Source organism: Rhinolophus sinicus, chromosome 16 (assembly GCF_057876585.1).
Source record: "Rhinolophus sinicus isolate RSI-liver-muscle chromosome 16, RSI-T2T, whole genome shotgun sequence".
NCBI lineage: Eukaryota > Metazoa > Chordata > Mammalia > Chiroptera > Rhinolophidae > Rhinolophus > Rhinolophus sinicus.
In genome coordinates, this window is record NC_142516.1 from 3,623,461 (window position 1) to 3,644,550 (window position 21,090).

The 21,090-nt window shown below is 48.2% G+C and overlaps 1 protein-coding gene across 4 annotated transcripts in view; it reads left to right on the top strand.

Moving 5' to 3' along the window:
• DDX31 (DEAD-box helicase 31) overlaps nucleotides 1-21,090 on the top strand; it is a 68,571-nt gene that overhangs the window by 35,416 nt on the left and 12,065 nt on the right. For 3 of the 4 annotated variants that reach the window (XM_019728907.3, XM_019728908.3, XM_019728909.3), the window contains 3 exons: nucleotides 3,626-3,707; nucleotides 9,803-9,914; nucleotides 15,582-15,750. In XM_019728907.3, coding sequence (XP_019584466.3) covers nucleotides 3,626-3,707; nucleotides 9,803-9,914; nucleotides 15,582-15,750 — 363 coding nt within the window. Of the gene's footprint in view, nucleotides 1-3,625; nucleotides 3,708-5,184; nucleotides 5,480-9,802; nucleotides 9,915-15,581; nucleotides 15,751-21,090 lie in introns of those variants that run through there. The other variant, XM_088793035.1, reaches the window with a different exon arrangement.

Genomic DNA, 21,090 nt, shown 5'->3' on the forward strand with positions numbered 1-21,090 from the left:
CTCTCTCAGGGTCGCTGGTGTGAACTTTCAGGGACTGGCGTATTCAGAAAGTGTGCCTGACCTCCTCAGTGTCAGGGAGGCCGGGAGCCCCTCCTCATGCATCCGGTAATAGTTCCAGGTGAGCTCACATGGGGGTGGTTGGCACTTTCCTCTTAGTATATCTCATCTTAACGCGGCTTTTCAGTTGGAAGGGTGGTTTTTATCTGTCTCAGGAAGATGTGCATATTTTATCTCACTTATGAGAAATCTCATGTGGATCAATCCATCGCTTTTCACCAAGAGCTTCACCTCCAGCTGGATGCGGTGCCCTGGGGCTGGAGGCCAGCTGGTCCTCCTCTTTGCGACCCTGACAGTGTCTAGGCTGCCACTCGGCACCCGACCAGGCAGTTCTCCAGAAATACCCGGGGGTTGAAACGAAAACCCACGGACAAAACCCGTTCCCCTGTGTTCCCCCACCCCATTCTCATAGGGTAGGGCCCCGTCACTACGCTGTAGCCCTTTTTCTCTGACACAGGAATTTGTAGAGCTGTGGAGAGTTTTCAGAATCGTGTGTTCTCATCCCGCACTAGACCGGGCAGTCACTACACCTTAGCAGCCCCTCATGCACGGCTGCTCCTCCCGTTCTACACCTGCAGGTGCACATTCTCATGTTCCTTCCCATCAGCAGCTCTCCGAATACTCTCCCATGCTCCTTCACTCTGACATGAGCTCAGGAAAATGAGTGCTGACAGTTAAGACGTCGAATGAGAAGCATCCGGCACCAAGCCGTCAGCATAGGTGCCGCTGTCCCTCTCTGCTTCCTGTTTCTTGAACGCACTCAAGTTGATTGCTATGACAGGTTCAAATGTCACCACAATCGAAAAGGGAAAATAGTAATTAGCAACAACACGAATTATCATTGAGCCACGTATATTTTAAAGATGTGAAACGTGTGGTCATCCTCTCTGATGATCTCATCTGGAAAAAGAGTGTGCCAGCAGCATTTGTGGAAAATCCACCATAACGCACACATTCAGGAGATGGCCGATGCCAGAGACTTGGACTTAGAGAGGAAGTTCAGAAGGATGAAGACGGATCCCGAGAGGGAAGGGGCTTGGCTTTTGGTGGAGAGCACGTCCAAGGTGGTATAAACATTCAAGGGGGACAGAGTCGGTAGGAGTTGAGACTTGCTGGTTTCTGCCCTGAAAACCCACCTATTGAAGTGCCTGTGCCTGAACCACACACTGCTTTCTGGGCTGGATGTAATCAGCCTAAATAAATCCAGATCTAAGCTATGGTATAGCCGGGCGATACTTCCTGATTTCTGTTTGAGCACGGGCCGCATGTTGGATATCCACGTATAGACTGTTCTTTGACTCAATACCAAATAAAGTGAAACCTAGTAAGAACTAATGTCAGAGTGTTCTGTGGAAAGAAGCAGTTCTGGAATCTGAAAGGTACTAAATATTTTTTTAAAAAAGAGGAAGAAATGTATGTTTTGTGCCTAAGAACCAGAGAGCCAGGCAGCGGGATGCTGGGATGGCTGATGAATTACAGAGAAGATTCAGGAAGGCAGGCTGGCACTCTCGGCAGGAAGGGCTGTTGCAACAGATTGCCACTTGCCTTCACACTCTGCACTGTGGAACTCGCCCTGACGATTTACCTTAGCGGACAGGGCAAGCGGCAGGTGCCCTGGGCCTTGCTGCCTGTCCATCCCTAAACGCTCAGAACTCCATCCCTACTGCCTTTTGACGGCTTTGTATCTGCTGACTTCTTAACTTTCCCCACTTCTCCTTTGAATGTATTTCCAATGAAAGTCATCATTGGGTTATTAAAATGTAAATGCTTCATCAAAACCTATGTTTCTTAGATCAAGCATAAGACAGGTCCCTGGATTTCTTTCTTTATCTAGCTCTTTCCATAGTAAGGAGGGCTGATTCAGATCTGTTGATAGAACCATAAATAAGCAGAGTGGGTTTGCTTTGTTCCTCAGAAGCAATAGGAGGAAGGCCCTTTTAAACTGTAAATCACCCAGTTCCCCCTCAGCTCCTGTTCACTTAGGGTGAGTGGCCTCCGGGCACTGTCGAATGGACACACAGCGCACACCCCACCAGCCGGGCTCTGGCTGCACTGTCCACGTGCCCACACGTTGGAGAAAACCTGCCTGTCGGTGGCGTGCGTAGTTCTTTGTGTCTCCGACGGGGAATGGCATCATTCCTTTTCCCTTTCTCCCTGCTTCAAGATTTGACCCCAAGTTGTTACGTTTCTTTGACTTTTGTATTGCTCCTTTATTTTTCCTCAGGAAAATAAGTGACGAACAGTGGCAAGTCAGATAGACAAAGAAAAGGCTAGGCTTGAGCTGTGTTTTCACCTTCCCTCAGATATCCAGGCATAAATAAGAGGCAAACTCAATAGCCATAACATTTCTCTCTCATAGTGAAAAACAGATTTGCCGTGAAATATGATCATTATCCCCCAACTCCCACCCTCTCGGTACATACTCTTGCTTCCCCGGTTGACTCTTCCTGCTGTAAAAAGATTTCACGCATCCGTAGGGCTGCAAGCTGCAGCAGCGGAAAAATGTTGAGGGGTGGGGGCTGGGGGTGTTGAGGGAAGTGGTGACACATTTCAGGTAAATAGCTGTCAGAGACATGACATTTTCATTCATAGCTTTGTCAGAGTAACCTTTAGGGGAAAGGGGGAGAATCGTCTTCTTCCACAGAAGAGGTTGCCATTCATGTTTTAATTTGCTGTTACATTTTGAAAGAAACAACAACATACAGGGAAATCATTTATCTTTTGATGATCTGCTTTTCTCCCCCCAGGACTCCTCCTTCCCTTTTCCTTTCTCCCTGGAAGTATGTTTTCCGCCACTCCTATTTCCTTGGTCTCTGATGCGTGGTTCTGCGTGCACTGCCCGCCTTCGAGTGCGGTGGCCTCAGAAGAGTGGGGAAGTGTATGCTTCGCAGACTCCACTGCTGGGCAGTTCGGGCAGTTCTGTTCTGGCCCCAATGGCTCCTGGTTATGACAGAAGCCTGAATTCTACGTTCAGCCGTTTGCACGTAGCTCCAGACTCATCAGAGAGCATTTGGTCCTTACCCTTTAATAATTAAGAGACAAGAGTTATGAAGGTCTATCAGGGTAGATTGGAGGAGAGTTTTGGTGCTGTGGTCAGCCCGTGTTGGTCATGTGTTCACCATCCCTGCGCGTTTACCCCAGCAGTTAAGGATCCTTAGCCACCTTTCTATTTTTAGTATAAAATGAAAGGGACTATCTGAAATGGTTTTTATTTCGTCATCATCTGCTCTGGTCAAGGTAATGTACCAGTAAGCAGGCCTACTTACTTAGTATTCAAGATTTATTAAGAAATAATGACATCCCTATAAAGGAAATTCCAAATGGAGCCCATTTAAAATGCATAAGGGAGCAAGGAAAATGTTGGGAATATTACCCCATCTGTCCCTGTAATACTACAGAGGTCCCCTTCCTTCCAAATTCCTAGCGGTTTAGGAAAATATTCTCTTTCCTATGTAAGTGTAGCTTCTACTTTATATCCAGTTTGAGAATAGGTCAGTTTTATGCTTCAAGAGTCTGGATGTTTTTGAAAGAATGAAAAGTTTACTTTGTTCTGCCCTTCCTTTTACAGCGTTTCTGAGATTAAGATGGAAGATATTTTGTCTGTTCTGACAAGGGCTGATTGTTTTAAAGGGAGACGATGGGGACACCAGGTGAGTTTTAATATTTATCGTACTTGCTGCTAGCAGACGAGGCTTCCTGCTTGATTGGGGGTCGTGGAGATTTTGTTAGGATAGTTAGTTCAAGTGAAACGTGTCGGAGGACCACGAACATTGGATGAGGCCAAATCAGACTGTGTGTTTTCTCGCCTCTGCTTCTGTGTGTGTTTGCTGGTCTCATCCAGTGACTAGGCTGTGGCCCACCCTGGCAGTCGACCAGGCAGCAGCAGGCTTCCCAGAGCGGAGGGCTGACTCACCTAGGCCAGAGTGCATCAGAGGCCGTGTCCTGGGCTCCACCCTGGTCGTCCCTCTCCACATTGTCACCAAGGACAACCGACTAGTCCTGCCACCCAAGGCAGCATGGAAAAAGCAGTGTCTCTGCATCCCTCTTCAGGCACACTCAATCCATCCATTGGTGAACGTGTACACAGAGGGAGGGGAAAGCCGAGGTCATTAAGAAGAAGAATTTTCATGACCCATGCGGTTTCCCATGGAGAGCCCGAGCAGACAGCACTGAATGCCCTTTGCTGCTGCTTTTCTGGGCCATTCTTTCTACTAGGCAGTCGTCTCCCCACCCCACTCGAACACACTACTCCGTGTGTCACAAGCACATGTGTGCGAGATGTTGCTGTATGTAATTTTGTCTATGAAATATTAATTATTTGAATATTTTACATTTGTTTTGTCTGCCTGAGGATAGACTGGAAAATCAGAGCCAAATAGATCAAGCTTAAGAGTTTCTTTTACCCGTTAGGATGTGTCTTTATTTGGATCGATATTCTCCCCAAGGCGGGGACTCGATTTGGCTGATCCTAACTTAGGTTCTCTTGTTCCAGAGAGCACATAAGGAAGTTGATCTAAGAAAAGGCGAGGAAATAATCACAGCGTTTATCGCTTCCGTGTGTGTTCCGTCCCCGGGACTGTGCTGAGCTCTTCACGTGCTCGGTCCTATGGGATCCTTCCAGCCACCCCATAAGCTAGACATTATTGTCCCACTTTATAGGTAAGGACACTGAGGCTGCAGAGCTGCAGGAACCTGCACAAGGCCCACCAGTAATCGGCACTCCTCCTGGGATGTGAACGCAGGCCATCTGCCTTCCAACACACATGCTTCACTGTGTGCCAGCATTCCTCCGTTAGTGGTACCTAAGCCAAGAAAATAATGAAATTGCTTTTTAAATTGGGTAACGTTAGCCCTTTTCATAGTGGAGAAGGTTGGTCAATAAGTGGTACCACACAAAGTTCCCCGAGTAAGAGTGATCGAAGACTCAATTGATCAACAAGTTATTTGAAGCGATATCTCATGTAAAACAGCCCAGCCGCGTTAGGCTTTGGGCCCTCCCTTGTTAACAGTTTGTTGTCAAGGGAACTGACCCATAGCCAAACAGACACTCACTGGTCCTGGCCCACCTCTGTTCTTCTGAAATCATTGCAAATTCTAGTGAGAGTTGTTTTTCTAATGTTCCCACAGATACTTCATTTTGGCCCCAGGTCAGCTGTGTGGCATAAGCAGAGGCATCTGGGGACCTGTCCGAGGGGCCTGTGGAACAGGAGGGTTACGAGCATGGCCTCAGGGTCAGACTCCTGCCCTCACTTCCTAGCTGTGTGGCCTTGGGCCAGTCCTAGACCTTCCTAAGCCTCAGTTTCTTCATGTGGAAAATTGAGATACTAATCGTATTCTCCTAAGGACACTGGAAGAGTGAGTAAGAAATAACCTGAAAGCCCCAACACGGGTCCCAAGAGGCATGTTATTGCTATTATTATTCATCCTTATTATTGTCACATCAGTTAATAGTAGGTGTGGAATTAAAGGCCAGACTCAGTGACACAAAGCCCAGTGCCTCTTGCTGTGTCACCGTGAGTGGAACATTAGCGTCTGCCTGCTCTCCAGAAATAAGAGCAAACGGTAAAATTGCCACATGAGACAGTAAAGGTTTGATCAAATCTAGCCTTTACTTACACTGCTTCTGGGCCCAGCTTAGGTGCTGGGTTTATCCCGTGAGCCCAAATCAGTCTGTCCTGGGAGTGGGGCTTCTTGGGCGTCTGCACTTCTCGGGGAAGACGGGGGCTAGGCCTGGACGCCCTCCTGAGGGGCAGGCTCCAGAGAAGGAGCAGAGCTGCCACAGTCCCCTCTGCTCCTTCAGAAGCAAGCCACGGCTGTTTTTGTAACACCCGCCCACTGTGGTCTTGCAGCCTCTGTCCTTAAGCCTGCACCTGGGCTCAAGGCCAGCCCGGAAGACTTGCTGAGCCGAGGAGCCAGGCCCTGGGTCAGACAGACGTGGGTGGGAGTCCTTGCTTCACAGCCAGTGGTTCTGCACTGGGGCAGGTTATCTCCTCCCAGCGGCCATAGCTTTCCCACCTGTGAAACGTGGAGGGCAAGAGTCTCCCATCTTGTAGGGCGACCGTGGGATTTAAGTAAAACAAGGCAGAAAGTACTCTGCACACTTCTGGGCCGCGTAACTTCCCCTCAGCCCGGAGCTCCCGCCTTGATGGGGAGGAATGAATGGAATGTTTTGATATTGTTAAGGTGTGATTATCTTTGTTTTTAAAAAGAAGAAATGCTAAGCCAGGGTGGGCATTCACTGACACCAAAGCATCTGGTTAACTTAGAAAACCATTCATCATACTAGGTTCTAGATGTCATGTTGATGAAAACCTGACTTGTTTCGACCAAATTGAACTTGAATGCAAAGGACACAGAGCAACTAAACAAAATTGAGAATATGACTAATAATCATAGATAGAATCAGCCCGAGAGTATTTTATGTGTGGTGCATGTGATACTGGAGGGAATAAGTGGGTGCTGGGTGCAGCTTTTGGTTCCGTTTCCCCTCAGAAGTGCAGTGCGTCTTATTTGCTGTTCCCAGCTCGGGCAGCTGTCCAGTGCAGGCGGGTAAGTGGGGGGCTCAGAAGCTGGGGCTCCTGCACTTGAGAGGCTCCTTATAATGCCCCTCCTCACCCAGCTGGCCTGAATCCATTGTAAATGTCTCTTTGGCTCAGACACTTTGGGGCTTCTGTGAACAGAAAGCAAGCTAGTGAAGCATCTGTAAAATGTATATTTCATATTTAGGTATATAAAATATATATAGCTACGCCTGGGTGTGTGAGTGTTCACCCACCTACAAAGAGAATACATTTGATCTTTCAACTTTACTGGAAAGCACTCAGAAGGTTCTAGGGACTGTGGGGGGAAGACTCAGCAAGAAAGTGATTAAAACAAAATCCTCCCATTTAGTCTTAAAATACCTTAAAAGACACATTTCCCCCCCAAAAAAAGCCACTCTCCCACCGCTGCTACCACTTAAAACTTTTTACAACAAAAATAATCTGTGGTAGTTATCTTAAACTCATCTGTTGCTTCTTGATAGGTGTGAAATTTTTATCTTCAGAGCGCACATGCACATCCAAATGTGTTTTTCCTGTAAGTTCTTTTGTGCTATAAAATGTACCTGTAAAGGTATCCTAAACGAAAAGCCACCACGGGCTTTGTGAACTATTCAAATTAAAATAAGACCACTAGCCCCTTGCTTAGTTCTCTTTGATCGTCTGTTCTCTCCAAGATCTGGAGGGTCTCATGGACACAGGGTCTCGAGTGCGTACAGACCGTTGGAAATGTCTTTTCCTAAACTGCCCGTGGTCCACTAGTTGCGAGTTGGCTTCATTAACCAGTCCTGGGTCTGAGTGTCTTTGAGGGTGGGGGAGCCAGTCCTGTGGGGGCTCACATGCCCTCCGGGGCCTGACCCGAGCTCATTACGGGAGCAGATCACCTGTCTGGGGCTGAGCTGGTGCTGCCTCCCTCTGCCCCCTCTGTCTTCAGTTTAAATTTAGACTGTCCTCCCTAGAAGACAACTGAAAAAGACCTCATTCGTTCTCCAGAGGGGCAATTTTAAAATAAAGTATTTCTGGAAACGGGGGTGGGGGGAATCAGACATGCTTTTTCCTAAGTATATTATGTTTTCTGCCATTAACTTTTCTCCATAGTTTACTAAAACAGACCTCATCATTTCAAACGTGTGGACTTAGTTTTAACGCCTTTTCCTACATATTTCACTTGCATACACACTCACATTATATATATGTGTATGTGTGTATATGTAATTTTTTTTTTTTTTGGTGGGGAAGAAAAGATGCCTCATTTTGAAACCTAAAGGGGGGAATAAGAAAAGCCCTTTGTAATATATTGCCATATTATCACTAAATCCCCTGACAGTTGTGACACAGAAGCAAGTCACCTGTCACTTAAGCTTGAGGTCTCTTTAATTTTCTCCTGGAATTCGCACCAGGCTGTCTTTAATTTGAGGCCTTTATTGGAATTCTGAAACCTCTCTGCCTCCCTGGCTCTCAGATCTATTCTGAGAGCTGTTACAGAATGTATACAATAACCAACAGAGGGATTCGAGAGGGCTGGAGCGCTGTTTATTTAACACTCTAGAGGGATTTTTGTGCTTATTCGGTCCTGGCTGCCCGGCTTTCAATATCGCTTTGACAACCATTCTGCCCTTCTCATTAATTTTAAACAGTTAAAACACAGGAAAAAGAGGAAAAAGTTTTCATTATTAAAGTGCTTTACTTTTTAATAACAGAGGATTCTGTCCGCCAGGGGAAAGGGCATTCTCGCTAATTTCACATTCATATTAAAAAAAAAAAAAAAAAAAACCGCAAGGAAGGTGACAGTTGTGCTGCTGAGGTGGCTTAACGAAAGGAGGGCAGCAAAAAAAAGTTTGCATTTCACATCAGTTAAGAGGGTAAAAAAAAAAAATCCTTGTTAATGACAATAGCAAATGTCCACTTTCGTAACACAGCTCCTGAGTGACGTTTCTCTTGACATTTGAGTGGATAAAACCCTTAGGGGAACCATGTACTGTGAAATCAGCTAGGCTGTCGTCAGCCAAACAGGTAGCAGGAATGATTTGACTAAACTCAAAACATTTTCAGGTTGTTAAGTCTCTGTTAATATAGAGATGAATGTCGATCTGAAGATTGAAGCTTTTTCTTCTCTCCCCTTTGTTCTTCCTCTGGCAGCTTTAAAAGTGCAAGAGACCGTCTAGGTCAGGGACAGCCAGCCACACGGTGTGTGCACCCCATTCTCTGCAGGGGTTAAAAGAAGCATGAACTGGGCCCCACTGGTGTTTTTCCTGGTGACTTACATTGGGGGTGGGGGACAGAGGCTTAATAGCACCATTCAAAGAGCCACCATATTAGCCAAATTGGGTTGGAGAATCTGTGTTCTTTTGCATCTAAGGTTCACATTCAATAGAAAGCATTCATGTTTATTTTAAGATACAGGAAACAAAAACCACTCGTTTTTAGGGGGATATAAAGAAAGAAGTCTTTCCTCTGGGATTGTTCAAGAAAGAAAAGAAAATAATTTTTCCTTCTATTAGCATTTCCCATCTGTAGGGTCTTTCAGTGCGTATGGATGTTACCGCTTAGGGGCGGTTTGGCGCACAGACCCAGGCAGTCGTCTTTGAATGTGGTTTGCGGGAACAGCCAACTTCTCATTCGGTTCCTGGGAGCTCAGCACAGTGGTTCTGGGCCAAAAGAAGGAACCTGAAACACTTAGAAGTCTGAACCTCCCTAGGAAGCAGGAAGCATGCTCTGAAATTCAAGGGTAGGCTGGATTTTCGGCAGGTCACTGTGGGAGGCTCTTAAAGCGCAACTGCCAGCCTTCCATTGACGAGTGTACAGGAAGGGAGAAGATTTAAGGCCTAAGTGGAGATACAAGAGTCATTTGAAAACAGCTTAGGTTCAGTGATGTTTTAAATGCCTGAATTGGACTTAGAAAATTCCAAAGTGTCTCCAGTGAACTTGAATTTTGAACGTGAGTGGTAAGAGGCAAGAAGAAAAGTAAGTAAATAAGTAAATAAATAAACAGACCTGATCAGCTCCCTCGCAAAGCCATCCTCATCTTTGCTTGACTTCCACATCTTTACAGCTCCCTTTTTTCCCCGAGTAATATTGAGAGGATTACCCTGTTGGCCCCTAGGTGGTTACTGTGTGATTTTACTGTTATTAAATCTATTATAAACTGCTTCATTATTCCTGACTCTGACTCTGTCTGTCCTTTAATCCTTCCATCACCCTCCCAGAAGTCCTGTGCCGTTGGCCCCCAGGAAATCCGAGAGCGAGCCACGGTCTTGCAGACGGTGTTTGAAGATTACGTGCACTCCAGTGACAGCAGGGTCTCCTGGGCGAAGAAAGGTCGGTCCGTTTCTTAGGTGACTGGACGGATAGCCCAGCACAGAGCGCCACACGCCTCCACCCACACGGGTTGAGAGGCCAACCAGGGGTCTCTGCTCACCAGCAGCAGCCTTCAGTCTCACTAATTCTGCGGGCTTTGGAAGCAGGCACAGGAGGCTGTCAAGTGATATTAAATGTTAATTTCATTCTTCCGCGTGTGTTGCACAAATGAGGCTTTATCTTGGCTTATGTCAGACTAGAGCTTTGACCCAGCGCTCGGATCTTGGGGATCTGCTTTCCTCTTTCTTTGAACACTGGATAGAAGAGCTATGGCGTGTCAGGAGAAATAGTTGTAGAGATGAAGATTAGAGATGAAGGTAAGGGCTGGCGATATTAGACCTCAGCAGTTCCTGTTGGAAATTACAAAGGAAAAGGAGAACAGTGCTGAGGAAGGGCCACAGGCCGAGAACCCAATTCCTAGGGCGTTTACAAAAGAGTTAGGTTCTCGTTTAATATTCAGCCCCTTTATAGAATAAAGTGTCTCCTGGGATCACCAAGCATTAGCTGTGGACTCAGCCGTTCACTGCAAGCGCGGAGCAGCGCGTGGAGGGCGGGGCTTCGGACCGCTGGGTGTCTTTTATAGTGGACCGTGGTGTGTGGCGGCTCGTGACTCTGTCGTGTATGCTAATGAGGCTTCCTCCATGTGGGGACAGCCACCGTTCTTGTGATCGGTACCTGCCATTTTGAGACGAATGCGTGGCTGGGTTCCCAGTGCGCCCGGTCCTCGAAGAACACCATTTTGTTCATTATAACGTCATTTCATGTCATGGACGAGATGCCGTGGGAACTTCACTCTTGGTGACACCCATGAGCCTGTGGTGAAACTGTTTCTGTTACATGTTTCACTTAAAGTCACAGCACCTTTCCACAGCATTAAATGAGGGCTTACTGTGTCTGAACACCGTAACATCCTTTGTTTCTTTTTATGAATCAAAATTTTAAAAAAGAAATTATTTAACAAACATGTGTTGAGTTGGGCACTGTTCTAGGTGCTTGGGATACATCAGGGATCAAAACAGCTAAAAATCCTCACCTTCCTAACATTCTAGTGGCAGGGCAGACCATGAGCATAATAAACATCATAAATAAATTATACATAAACTGACCTGTTAAAAGGTCAGAAATGTGAAAAAATAGAGCAGCATACGGAGATGGAGTGGGTGACGGGCAGCGTGCATCTGAAAGGCGGGGTCAGTGCGCCCAGTTGTGGAGGTGACACCTGAGCAAGAACCCAAAGGGATCAGGCACTTGGCTCTGCCAGAGGGCATTCCAGGTGAGGGAACAGAGGTGCAGAGGAGCTCAGGGAGGCAACGCTGCCGGAAGGGGGCGGTCGGCAGAGGCAGATCACGTCAGGTCACGTTGGGTTTGGAGGCGGTTGCGACGCCTTGGGGTTACCCTGAGTGAAATGGGGGCCGCGGGAGGGCTTGGAGCAAGATGTATGTGGTCTGACGGAGGCTTACAGAGATCACCTGGCTGCTGTGTGAGAACAGACTCGGGGGCAGGGTGACAGCTGGGGGGCTGGTTATGCGGCGCTTGTGGTTATCAGAATATAGATGGTAAACACAGGTCAGTGAGCCGGTGCTTCTGAGTGCCTGTTGTCTACTTTAGCACTCGACGGCAGCAGTCCTTGGTTGTTGCCGTAACCCCGGAACCTGTCAGAACTGCACAGGTGAAAGATGAAGTCCCAGTATTTGCCCATGACCGCTAATACATAATGCGTGTGGGTCCTTCTAGACTGGGATCTGATAATAGTCTAAATAATATCCTAGCGTCTCCCTAAAGTGAATTCAGCAGTTCTTAACGGTTTCCCTAAGGCCCTGTCTTTAGAGAAGTACTGGAACACGTCTCATGAGCAATAGAATATTTGTCACAGTGTCACTTTGCAGAGTCTGGTCATTTACTGAAAGTTGGGCAGACTCAGATTGCAGTGGGTACATAACTAGTTGTTGTGCTGCAGATTTCAGGGTAATAACAAAGTTGCATTGAAAGCAAATAAACTCACACCATCCTCTTTTGGTGCCAGAGGTATTTCCCATGTTGTATTTACTACTAAGTTACAGTAACTAATCCTTAGAGAACGTGGTTTTTTGTTTTCTTTGATCATTACCATTGAACTTGTTAATACCAAGGAAGGAGCAGAGGTACTTGTCTTCTTGTTAAAGGATATTGGAGTGGTGCCACTCCCCAACGATTTCACACCAAGAAGGAAATAAATGTATCATTGTTCTTATCTGCTAATTGATTTCCACACCAGAGTGGTGATGGCCTGGGACAAACTGTCTGCAGTAGACCTCAGTCACCCGCTTCAGACATAAAGCCCTTTGCTATTCATTTCTCTCCTATTACTTAGGATTATGGGTTCTGGGGGTTTGCGGGGAGTATGCACATAATTGCCACTGTAAATGTGTTGGATTTACAACTTGGGGACACCTAGTACACCCCATAAGTTGATAGTATCTTTTGCGTTTCAGTCTTTTGCATATGCAAATTTCCCACTACTGACTTGCCTCCTTTTCATGGCAGTTCAGAACCCACCTCATGAATAATTAACAAAGCAGCTGGGTTTTGCCTTTATGGCAGAAAACTGGTTGGAAACTGGGCCAAGTATGCATTTGTTTTCCTTTTGCATCTTCTGCCCCAGTCATTGTTAATAACCAGCACTTAATTGTTGTCAGTTTCCAGGAGCAGTTATCCCCCTTTTTCTCTCATTTCTCGCATCTTTTTAGTGAGATATTTAAGTGGTAAGAATTGTGGTAGCATAAGTTTGAACTCCAAACTCCTGAACAGAAATTTCAGAAGGCAGAATCCTTTACCTGCAAATTACCTCTTCTCTTGTGGCTTGCGCCTGTCCATAGGCAGGCCTTCCCGGAGAGCAGGGGCTACACGCGTAGAAGTTACGCCTGGTTTGGAAGGGATGCTTGTCAGAGTCAAGAAAACCCAAACCACCGATGACAAGTTCGCCCTCGCCCCTCTGGGTGATCAGAGGCAGCTGGGTCCTGGGCCCAACACTTGGTCTCCAAGAGGATGCTAACGAGCCACCTCCTCTCCCACTTCCTTTGGGTAGTTGTCACTGTCGCTGTGTCAGGTCCGAAGATGCATGTGTCTTTACTGTGGACAGATGTGTGCTCTCTGGGGTGGGCGGGGCCGGGAGGAGCGAGGGTGCCCACTCCTTCCAGGCTGGAGCGCTGCTCTTTCCCACCTCCTTGATCCTAAGCACCGTCCATGAGATACCGCTCGTCCTGATCAGATGCCCAAGAATAAATTCGATTTTAATTTTAAACCTAATTAAAAATAGATTTCCCTTAATTCATCTGCCTTCTGGCTCTGAAATAGGAATCAGAACTGTGGAGTGCTGCCTCTGACTGGCTGCGGCTTCGTCCGTCATCCCGAATAAGCGTCTGCTTTCATTACTTCTCTACTTTCCGCTTGTCTTGGCCCCACAGCCCCTATTCCTTCTACACACTCTTGACGCTGCCAACACGAGCCACTTCCTGCCCCTTGGAAGGGCCTACAAACAGCTGTTGCCGCCTCTGAAATTCCTGCTTCTCTGAATTATCCAAACATGGGAGTCCAGGCGAGGATATGAAGATGACCAACTGTCGCTGTCCCCAATGAGACAGGAGCCTTGAGGACAGGGAGGTTTAGTAAAAATATGCAGTGCGAAGTGCCGCCTGACCAGTTGTCAAGGGAGAAAACACTTCTGCCATTTCTTGGCAAACTCATTATCCCTGTAAAGCTGTGAGTTGGGCACATACGTCTCCTGGGACAGAGGCTCTCCAGCCGCGCCTCTCAGGGTTGGTGTGGAGCCGGGGAGGAAGGCGCACATCAGGCAGAAGGTGGGGGCTGAGCTGTTCAGAGGACGGGGGACGGGGGCCTGGCCGGCACTCGGGTAACACGTTTTCAAAGCTCAGATTCCTTAGTTTGGTTGGCTTGGCTTGGCATGGTTTCTTAGATGAGTAAATGTTGGGGGCTGGGGAAGTAAAAGTGGGGAGAGGGGAAGAGGCCTAGGTTTCCTGGGCCATGGTGGTTGTGTAGCTTTCCCCTCTGAGGACTTGGATGAATAGTTCTCCATCTAGAAGCCTGGTGTCAGAACCCTCCAAACAGCACAGACCATTTGAAGCGTTAAAGATACTCGTTGCAAACGCAGCTAGTCCCCAGTTATTAAAAAGGGGAGTAAGCACAGATTTAAGAGGGGTGCCGAGGAGTTGCCTGGGTTATTATTTCTCATCGATTGGGAAAAGGAGTTCACTTTGCTCAGTAAATAGAGCTTTGATGGATTCCCACGACCCTTCCAGGAGCTGATCTGCTAAAATGACACTTTTTATTACTGTTCATAAACGCCAATCTCCAGGTGCTGCTGAGTATTACCTTTAAGCTGTGGGCAAACTTGGCAGTCCAGTGGCTCAACAGGCGAGGGGGGAGGCTGGTACTCAGCGCCTGCTCCCATCAGACGCTGCCGCGCTGGGCTCCGGCTGCCTGCTGGAAGAGCTGGGCGTGGCTGTAGAGTAAGCAGTGGTGGGGATGGGGGGCACCTTGCAGAGCGACCCCCTCCTACCCTGTCGGGTGGGAACAGGGCAGACACTTGATTTTCATTGTTATTGCAAGATATTCAAGGGCAACCGGCTGTAGGAAAATCCTCAAAGGAGCGCCCAGTGAAGGTGTGCCAGAGTGCCACCCTTCTGGGAACCGAGTCTGCTTCTCTCTGGCCAGCACCCTGGTCTAGAACAGGGACGTTTTCCTTAACTTTAAAATAGGACTGAAACTCATGACAGAATGTCTGACGAACGTCTCTAAACTGTTAGCTGTCCTCAGGATGAACTGCGTTGTGAACTAACTTTAGACATTTAATCATTTTCTTTTTCCTTTTAAAAATTCTGTTTCATTCCCTCTTTTCTGCATTCTTTGAAAGGGTCAGAAGCACAGTATCGGTCAATCCCGCATGCTGTAGGATGAATTTGGTTTTAAACTCCCCCGAGTACAGGAAGAACTGGTATCAGTGATTTGCTGGATCAGGGAGCTGGAGGTGGGGCTTGTGGTGGACGTAACATTGATAATAACGTCACTCATTCATAATAAATATAAGGCCAACCACAAGCCTTCGGAATTGGGTAACATTTGCATGTATTAACTATTCATAAGTAAATAAACTTCAGGAAAATTTTTTCCTAATAGAAAGGAAAAATAAATTTTTCCTAACGATTTCATTTTTCATAAGAAAATGGTAGCCTGCATCGATCACGTCTTAGTTTCTTCTCTCATTCTCTCTTTCATTCAGTTGCACAACGAGCGTTTATCAAATGCCTGCCCTATGCCAGGTACTGCACTCGTCCCCGAGACTAATGAAAAAATCAGAGCCCCTGCCCGTAGGATTATTACAAACTCCCATAAAGTCTGAAATCATAGTGGGTTTAGTCAAGTGACAGTTGGGGCCTATAGGGGTGTTTTTGAGGAATTAAAAAAAACCAACAGGTGTAGATTTAGGTCGTTGCTGTGTGTTGTAGTATCCTGGGTGTGTGCCATCGTTGCCTGGCAAGGTGGCCCGTGCAGGACAGCCATCAGGCCGGGGCGCGTTGGCACTCCACTCCGGGGGCCCATCCTGACAGCTCCCTCCCCTCCTTTCTCTTCCAGCCCTGCAGTCCTTCATCCGCGCCTACGCCACCTACCCGCGGGAGCTGAAGCACATCTTCCACGTCCGATCGCTCCACCTTGGCCATGTGGCCAAGAGCTTCGGGCTAAGAGACGCCCCCAAAAACCTTAGTGTCTCGGCTGTAAAAAAGAGGAAAACAAACCTGAAAAGGTAAGATGGGCTGAATTTGTCCTGTGACAAATGGCTTAAGTCAGGTGGGTGTGGCGTGCTCGGCTCAGGTTAGCGGCAGGGAGAAGATACGCCCAGCTGCTGTGTGCTCAGTGTAAACGCCTCCATCCTTGATTTCCGTCGTAAGTGATCACAGTGTCTGTCCTTCTCCCCATATCCTAAGTGCTTGGAACAGGAGGAAAAAGATACCTCATCGCGATGTGTCTGAGGGGATCAGCAGAAATTCGGTGGTGTCGCTTATCGGGTCCAGATGCGTTAGGGATCATTGGAGCAGCAGGACCAGGACCAGTGTGTTGAGTTGTCATCACTGCCCACCATAGCGTAACTCGGGACTTGCCACAGTAGGAGCTTCACCCTGGAAAGCCTGTGGGACTTGTACAAAGACTTAGGGGTATATTCCCTGGTGGCACACGCCCTCCTTCCGCGTGAGATGGGAGGGGCGGCCTGCAGAAGCCGCTGTCCTTGGTGCTGACAAGCGCAGGAGGCTCTTCCCCTCCCTCTAAAAACATGTTCAGAACCATCCTGAGGGCCTAGTGAGACGAGTCAGAGTGAGGAGGGTTGCACCGTGGGTTGGACGCTGGGCTCTGCGTCCATCTTGACCATTTCAGAAGGTCCCTCGTTTACATTTGTGAAAGATTTCTTTCTCGCCTCAAAGATAGTGTTCTTTTAGTACTAGGCCCAGCCCCTCTCAGGAACTGGAGTATTTTAGATTCCCAGAGGGGCTTTATAGGGAGTTTTGGGGTGGGTGCCATTATTGCTTTTGCAACTTGTGTATAAGAAGGATGCATTGAACAAATGTTTGGGCACTAAGAACCCTGCGTGTCTACAGTCACTTGGCATCATATATCCTTTTTGCATATTAATTACAGATGCCAAAACACACGCATCCATTACGGCTGTAGAGCGAGTCTATAGGCAGGACACCCTTCTCATGTCTCACACGAGGATCCCTGCTTTGCTCAGGCACCAACAGATGTGGGTTGCATCATCAGTGTTGTCAGGGCGCAGGCCCCTGGCGTGAAGTGCCCACGGCAGAAGGGCTGCCAGCGTTGGGAAGTGATCGTAGGTCATGGAATGGTGGGACTTGGACTTCACTTCCAGCCCCAGTCTGGTGTGAGTGTGGGCGCTCTGGACCTACTTTTGCTTAACTTCTCAGATCCTCAGTTTCCTCAACTACAAAAGGAGAAGGAGATCTATGTTTTTAGCAACATACAAGATGGTTTTGAGAATCAGAATTAGGTATGACATGTAAATATGCCTTTTGAACCCGAGACAACCATACAGGTGAAGCACCTCAGGACACAGAGCTAGAAACAGATGAGTTAAGATTCTGGAACGTCCAACCTGATCTATTCAGGGCCTTGACATCTACAAGGCCCTTTATCACGGGTAAAATTTTGCCTAATTCTAGTTCCAGTTTTGGAGTTTTTAGATGCTTGATCGTTTTCTCTTATCAGTAGCTCTCACAGAGGAGAGAGGACTCCAGTGCTTCTGTGAGGCAGGTGTCTCTCCACGTGCTGCTCTTTTGCAGCGTCCAGAAGAGCCTGACACACAGTCGGCTCTAGTTTGTTCCAGGCAGTTTAGGGTGCTGAGCGCTGCCTGCTCCCATACCCCACCTGTCCCAGGCACCGACTTCTCTGCCCACCGTCTGCTAGAGCCTCAGATCTGTGCCGGGCAAGACGGCTGTGCCGGGAGTGGGGCCTGCAGGGCAGCAGAGTTGGGGTCCTGTTCTTGCATTTGAGGTAGCTGACACCTGTGCACATTAACGTGGATTCTGAGTATGTGACAGCACCACGAGGCTCGCAGGCATGGCTGAGAGTGATGTAGTGATCTGGAAGCCTGCCCATCCTGCCACCATCTCTTTGGTGACACCTTGAGAAGGTAGGCGTATACCTGTCGGGTGATTACTGGCAAAGTAACACATTTTGTTTATCACTCTCCCCACAAATAAATACAATGCCAATGTTGTATTGTTAGCAGACCATCTACCTTTTTGTGACTGGGATTTTCATTAGCGAGTGTGCGTCCACATACCAGTCTTTCAGACTGGGGTGTCCCCAACTCTTACCCAGATCCTGGAAAGCAGAACAGGAGGCAGTTGGGAGGGGGACTCGGAGCCAGCATTGTCCTTACCTTGAGAAGCCACTAGGGAGAGAGCGAGCCACCACCTCCTGCTTCTGCTGCCCCTCCTAGCAGATGGGTACCAGGACGACCGTGCCCCTGTGAGCCGGGATTTAACAGGGCTTTATTTAGGGAAGAATGGGCTGATTAGCCGGTAAAGAGCATGTAAGATGGTATGGGGCAGCCTTTGATGTCTGGCTGGCACAGCAGGGAGCCGGCAGTGAGTGACAGCACTGTGTCACAGGATTACTCTGCCATGACAATGCCGCTCTCTGTTCTTGCCATGTCACCACTCTGTTACAGCTACTTTTTCCGTTGTGATGCCCTTCTTTTGAAGGCATTTCTCCCCACACTCCTTACATCCTCCCACCCCACCCCTGCCTTGCTCGCGCAGACGGGCACTCAAGGATCCAGTAGGTACCTTCTTTTATTTGGGGAAATCTTGTCACTCCTGGAGGAAGAATGACTTTGCAGCTAATCTGCACGTGGACCGTATAATTGTGGTCAGGGGCAGCGGCAGAGAAAACGTGACAGATTTTCCGCACCTCAGTCAGGGCTCGAGCAAGTGCCAGTTGCTGCTTTTTGAGGCCTGGAAAGAAAAGTCCATTAAACTCCACAAAGTGCAGGGCTTGTGCTCTGGCCACAGTGACGGCTCTGAGCTGAGGCGTCTCCGCTGCAATCCATCTGCCAGAAAGAGCATGGGTTCCTTCTGTTTTGTCTGGGGGATAAAATAATAGTGCTGTGTTCTCTAAATTATTCCGCGTTCCGTTTTGTGGTGTTTGCTGCCTAGAATAATTATGTGTTACTTGCAAACCTCTGATATGTGCAAACCAAACCCATTGCCTGTTGCTGAAGTCTTGCCTCACCTGTCCGACAGCAGACAGGGCCTGTGGCTGGGAGGTCAAGTGAAGAAAGGGTGGGTGAGGTGAGGGGACTCGCAGGCATTTCCATGCGATGACAAAGGGAATTTTTATCTCGTCTCTTTGCCTTTCCTTGACCACTTTTCAGAAAAAGAAAATAAAGTGTCCCCAAATGAGGTCTTACTCACCAGGTCTCTGTGCCCTCCCCCACTCCTCCGTTCAGAAAGGGAACACTAAATGTCTTCCCCTGCACGCAGAAATACACTCATCATCACAGGAACTCGTCTGACACCTACACACACACCTGTCAGAACAGCCCCTCACCCCAAACACCTACACACACACGTACACAGCGAGCTGGTGCTGTTGGTAAAATATTGAATGGCCCTTCAGCAGCATCCGTCACGCACACTCGTTTCCCTCCCGTGAAATGAAGTTCTGGTTTTGAAGCTGTAGACGGAGCAGATCCTGAGAAGCAAAAGTAACATTCCTTGCAGAATGTCTGTCTGCCCTGGAGAAGCTGAGACACAGCACTGTCTGCCACGAGAGGACAGAGCTGTCCTGTTTGCCAGGGTGTGTCTGTCTGTCCATCTGTCTGTCTCGGCCGTCACACACGTGAGCAGAACGGCCTAGGGACAGCGAGCATGTGTCCTCATGTGTCTGACCCCCTGGAGAATGGTTCAGGAACATAGAAGTGAACGGGCCTTACGGTCTGGGTGTTACTGTGATAATATGCAGGAGCGAGTCTGCTGTTTGCACCCTGTCGCCTGTGAGTGCTATGCTGTCATGAGGAAAAGCAGCATTTCCCCCAGATGATTCAGTGTGTAGCTACCTAAGGCTGGTATGTCCCTGGTTCCCACCGTATGTCCTTCTGAGGGTCTTAGCACCTAGAAGCTGCTTCTTTGTCAGGAATTCAGGAATTCTGCTCTCCTGTTCTCAGATCCCTTCTTTTAAAATTAGTAGAAGACAAATATTGTAATTGTCGGCTATTCTTAAGTACAGTTTTATTTGTATAAATTTTCTCAAACCAGCCTAGCGAAAGTGCTTCCCTGGTAGTTCCTGATTTTGTCACCTAAAATGAGCGATCTCTTATCCCTTAATACTTCCCAGGTCCTGGTGTGCTCGGTCAGTGCTCAGCCGGTTGTGGTGAGTAATGAAGGGGTGCGTGGGGCTGGCTCCCCGGAGCTCTGGCCACGTCAGAACCACCACCCAGCCAACACCACAGAGCCAGCATTTCCGGAGGCTCCGTTACTTCCAAAGTTCTAGATACAGCGTCTTCTCTACAGTAACCATCCTCATGGGGCTCGTACTCACCAGGCTTCTCATCTGAATTATCACAAGTGCTTAATCGCTGAAGTTCAAATTTGAGATTTTGCAAAGCTCCCTTTTGAGCCTTTTTCATCTTTGAAGGCCTTTGCCCTGTCGGTCTCTATGATGCTCACGCTCGCTTGTTGGAGAATTGTGAAATAACTAGTAAGTTACTATGTTGCATACCATTCTAGTTTGAGAGGTGGTTCCCCATGAGCCGAGGTCTCCCTCACCCCTCCGTTTGTTTCTAAATGCCGACTGTGGGAGTCTGGCGTTGATTCACACAGGAGTCGTGTGAATCACTGACCACCTGTGTGTCCTTGCACAGGTGTCAGCCTCTGTGCCCCCGTCCCCTCACCTCGCCGACGGGCGCGCTGGGGCTGCACAGTGTTGTCCTGGGGCTCAATCCATAGGGTGAGTATGAAGCATCGTTAGTGTTGGGGCCTGAATCCATGGGCGCACTTGTTGGTAATGACAACTGTGACAGTAATACTGGTTCTTTCCTCTGGCCTGCTCATACTCGGAACTGTCCCTGGAATAGAAAAGGGAGTTAACTGTCCGTCTCTTCGCACCCGTGAACTTTTCTTACCAGGAACAACCTTGACACACAGAACCATTCGCTCCAAGCCCAGCACGCAGGAGCTGCAGCTGCACCTTCGCGTAAGGCGACATTCTCATCATTAGGAGCAGCTCGCCTGCCAGTTTTTATGTGGCATTTACACCCTCCCTAATATCACTTAATTAGCTGAGGGCAAACTTGGAATCTTGCCCACTGTGAAAATTCTCTCAATTTCGTTGAGCCAGTTATCGTTCTGTAAAAAGACAGATCGACCGAACGTGAGCTCAGAGGTGGACAAACCCATATTGGGGAGCACGGGGTTCCTCCATGAAGGCCCCCTGCACGTGGGTCAGTTCTCTCCTCACCGGACCCTGGCGCGGCGCTCAGCACTGTGGAGCCCTCGGGCCTCTTTCAGTCTCTTTCCTTCGCGTCCCAAACCCTGCCGTTGTGAGTGGCAGCTCGCTGCCCCTCCGT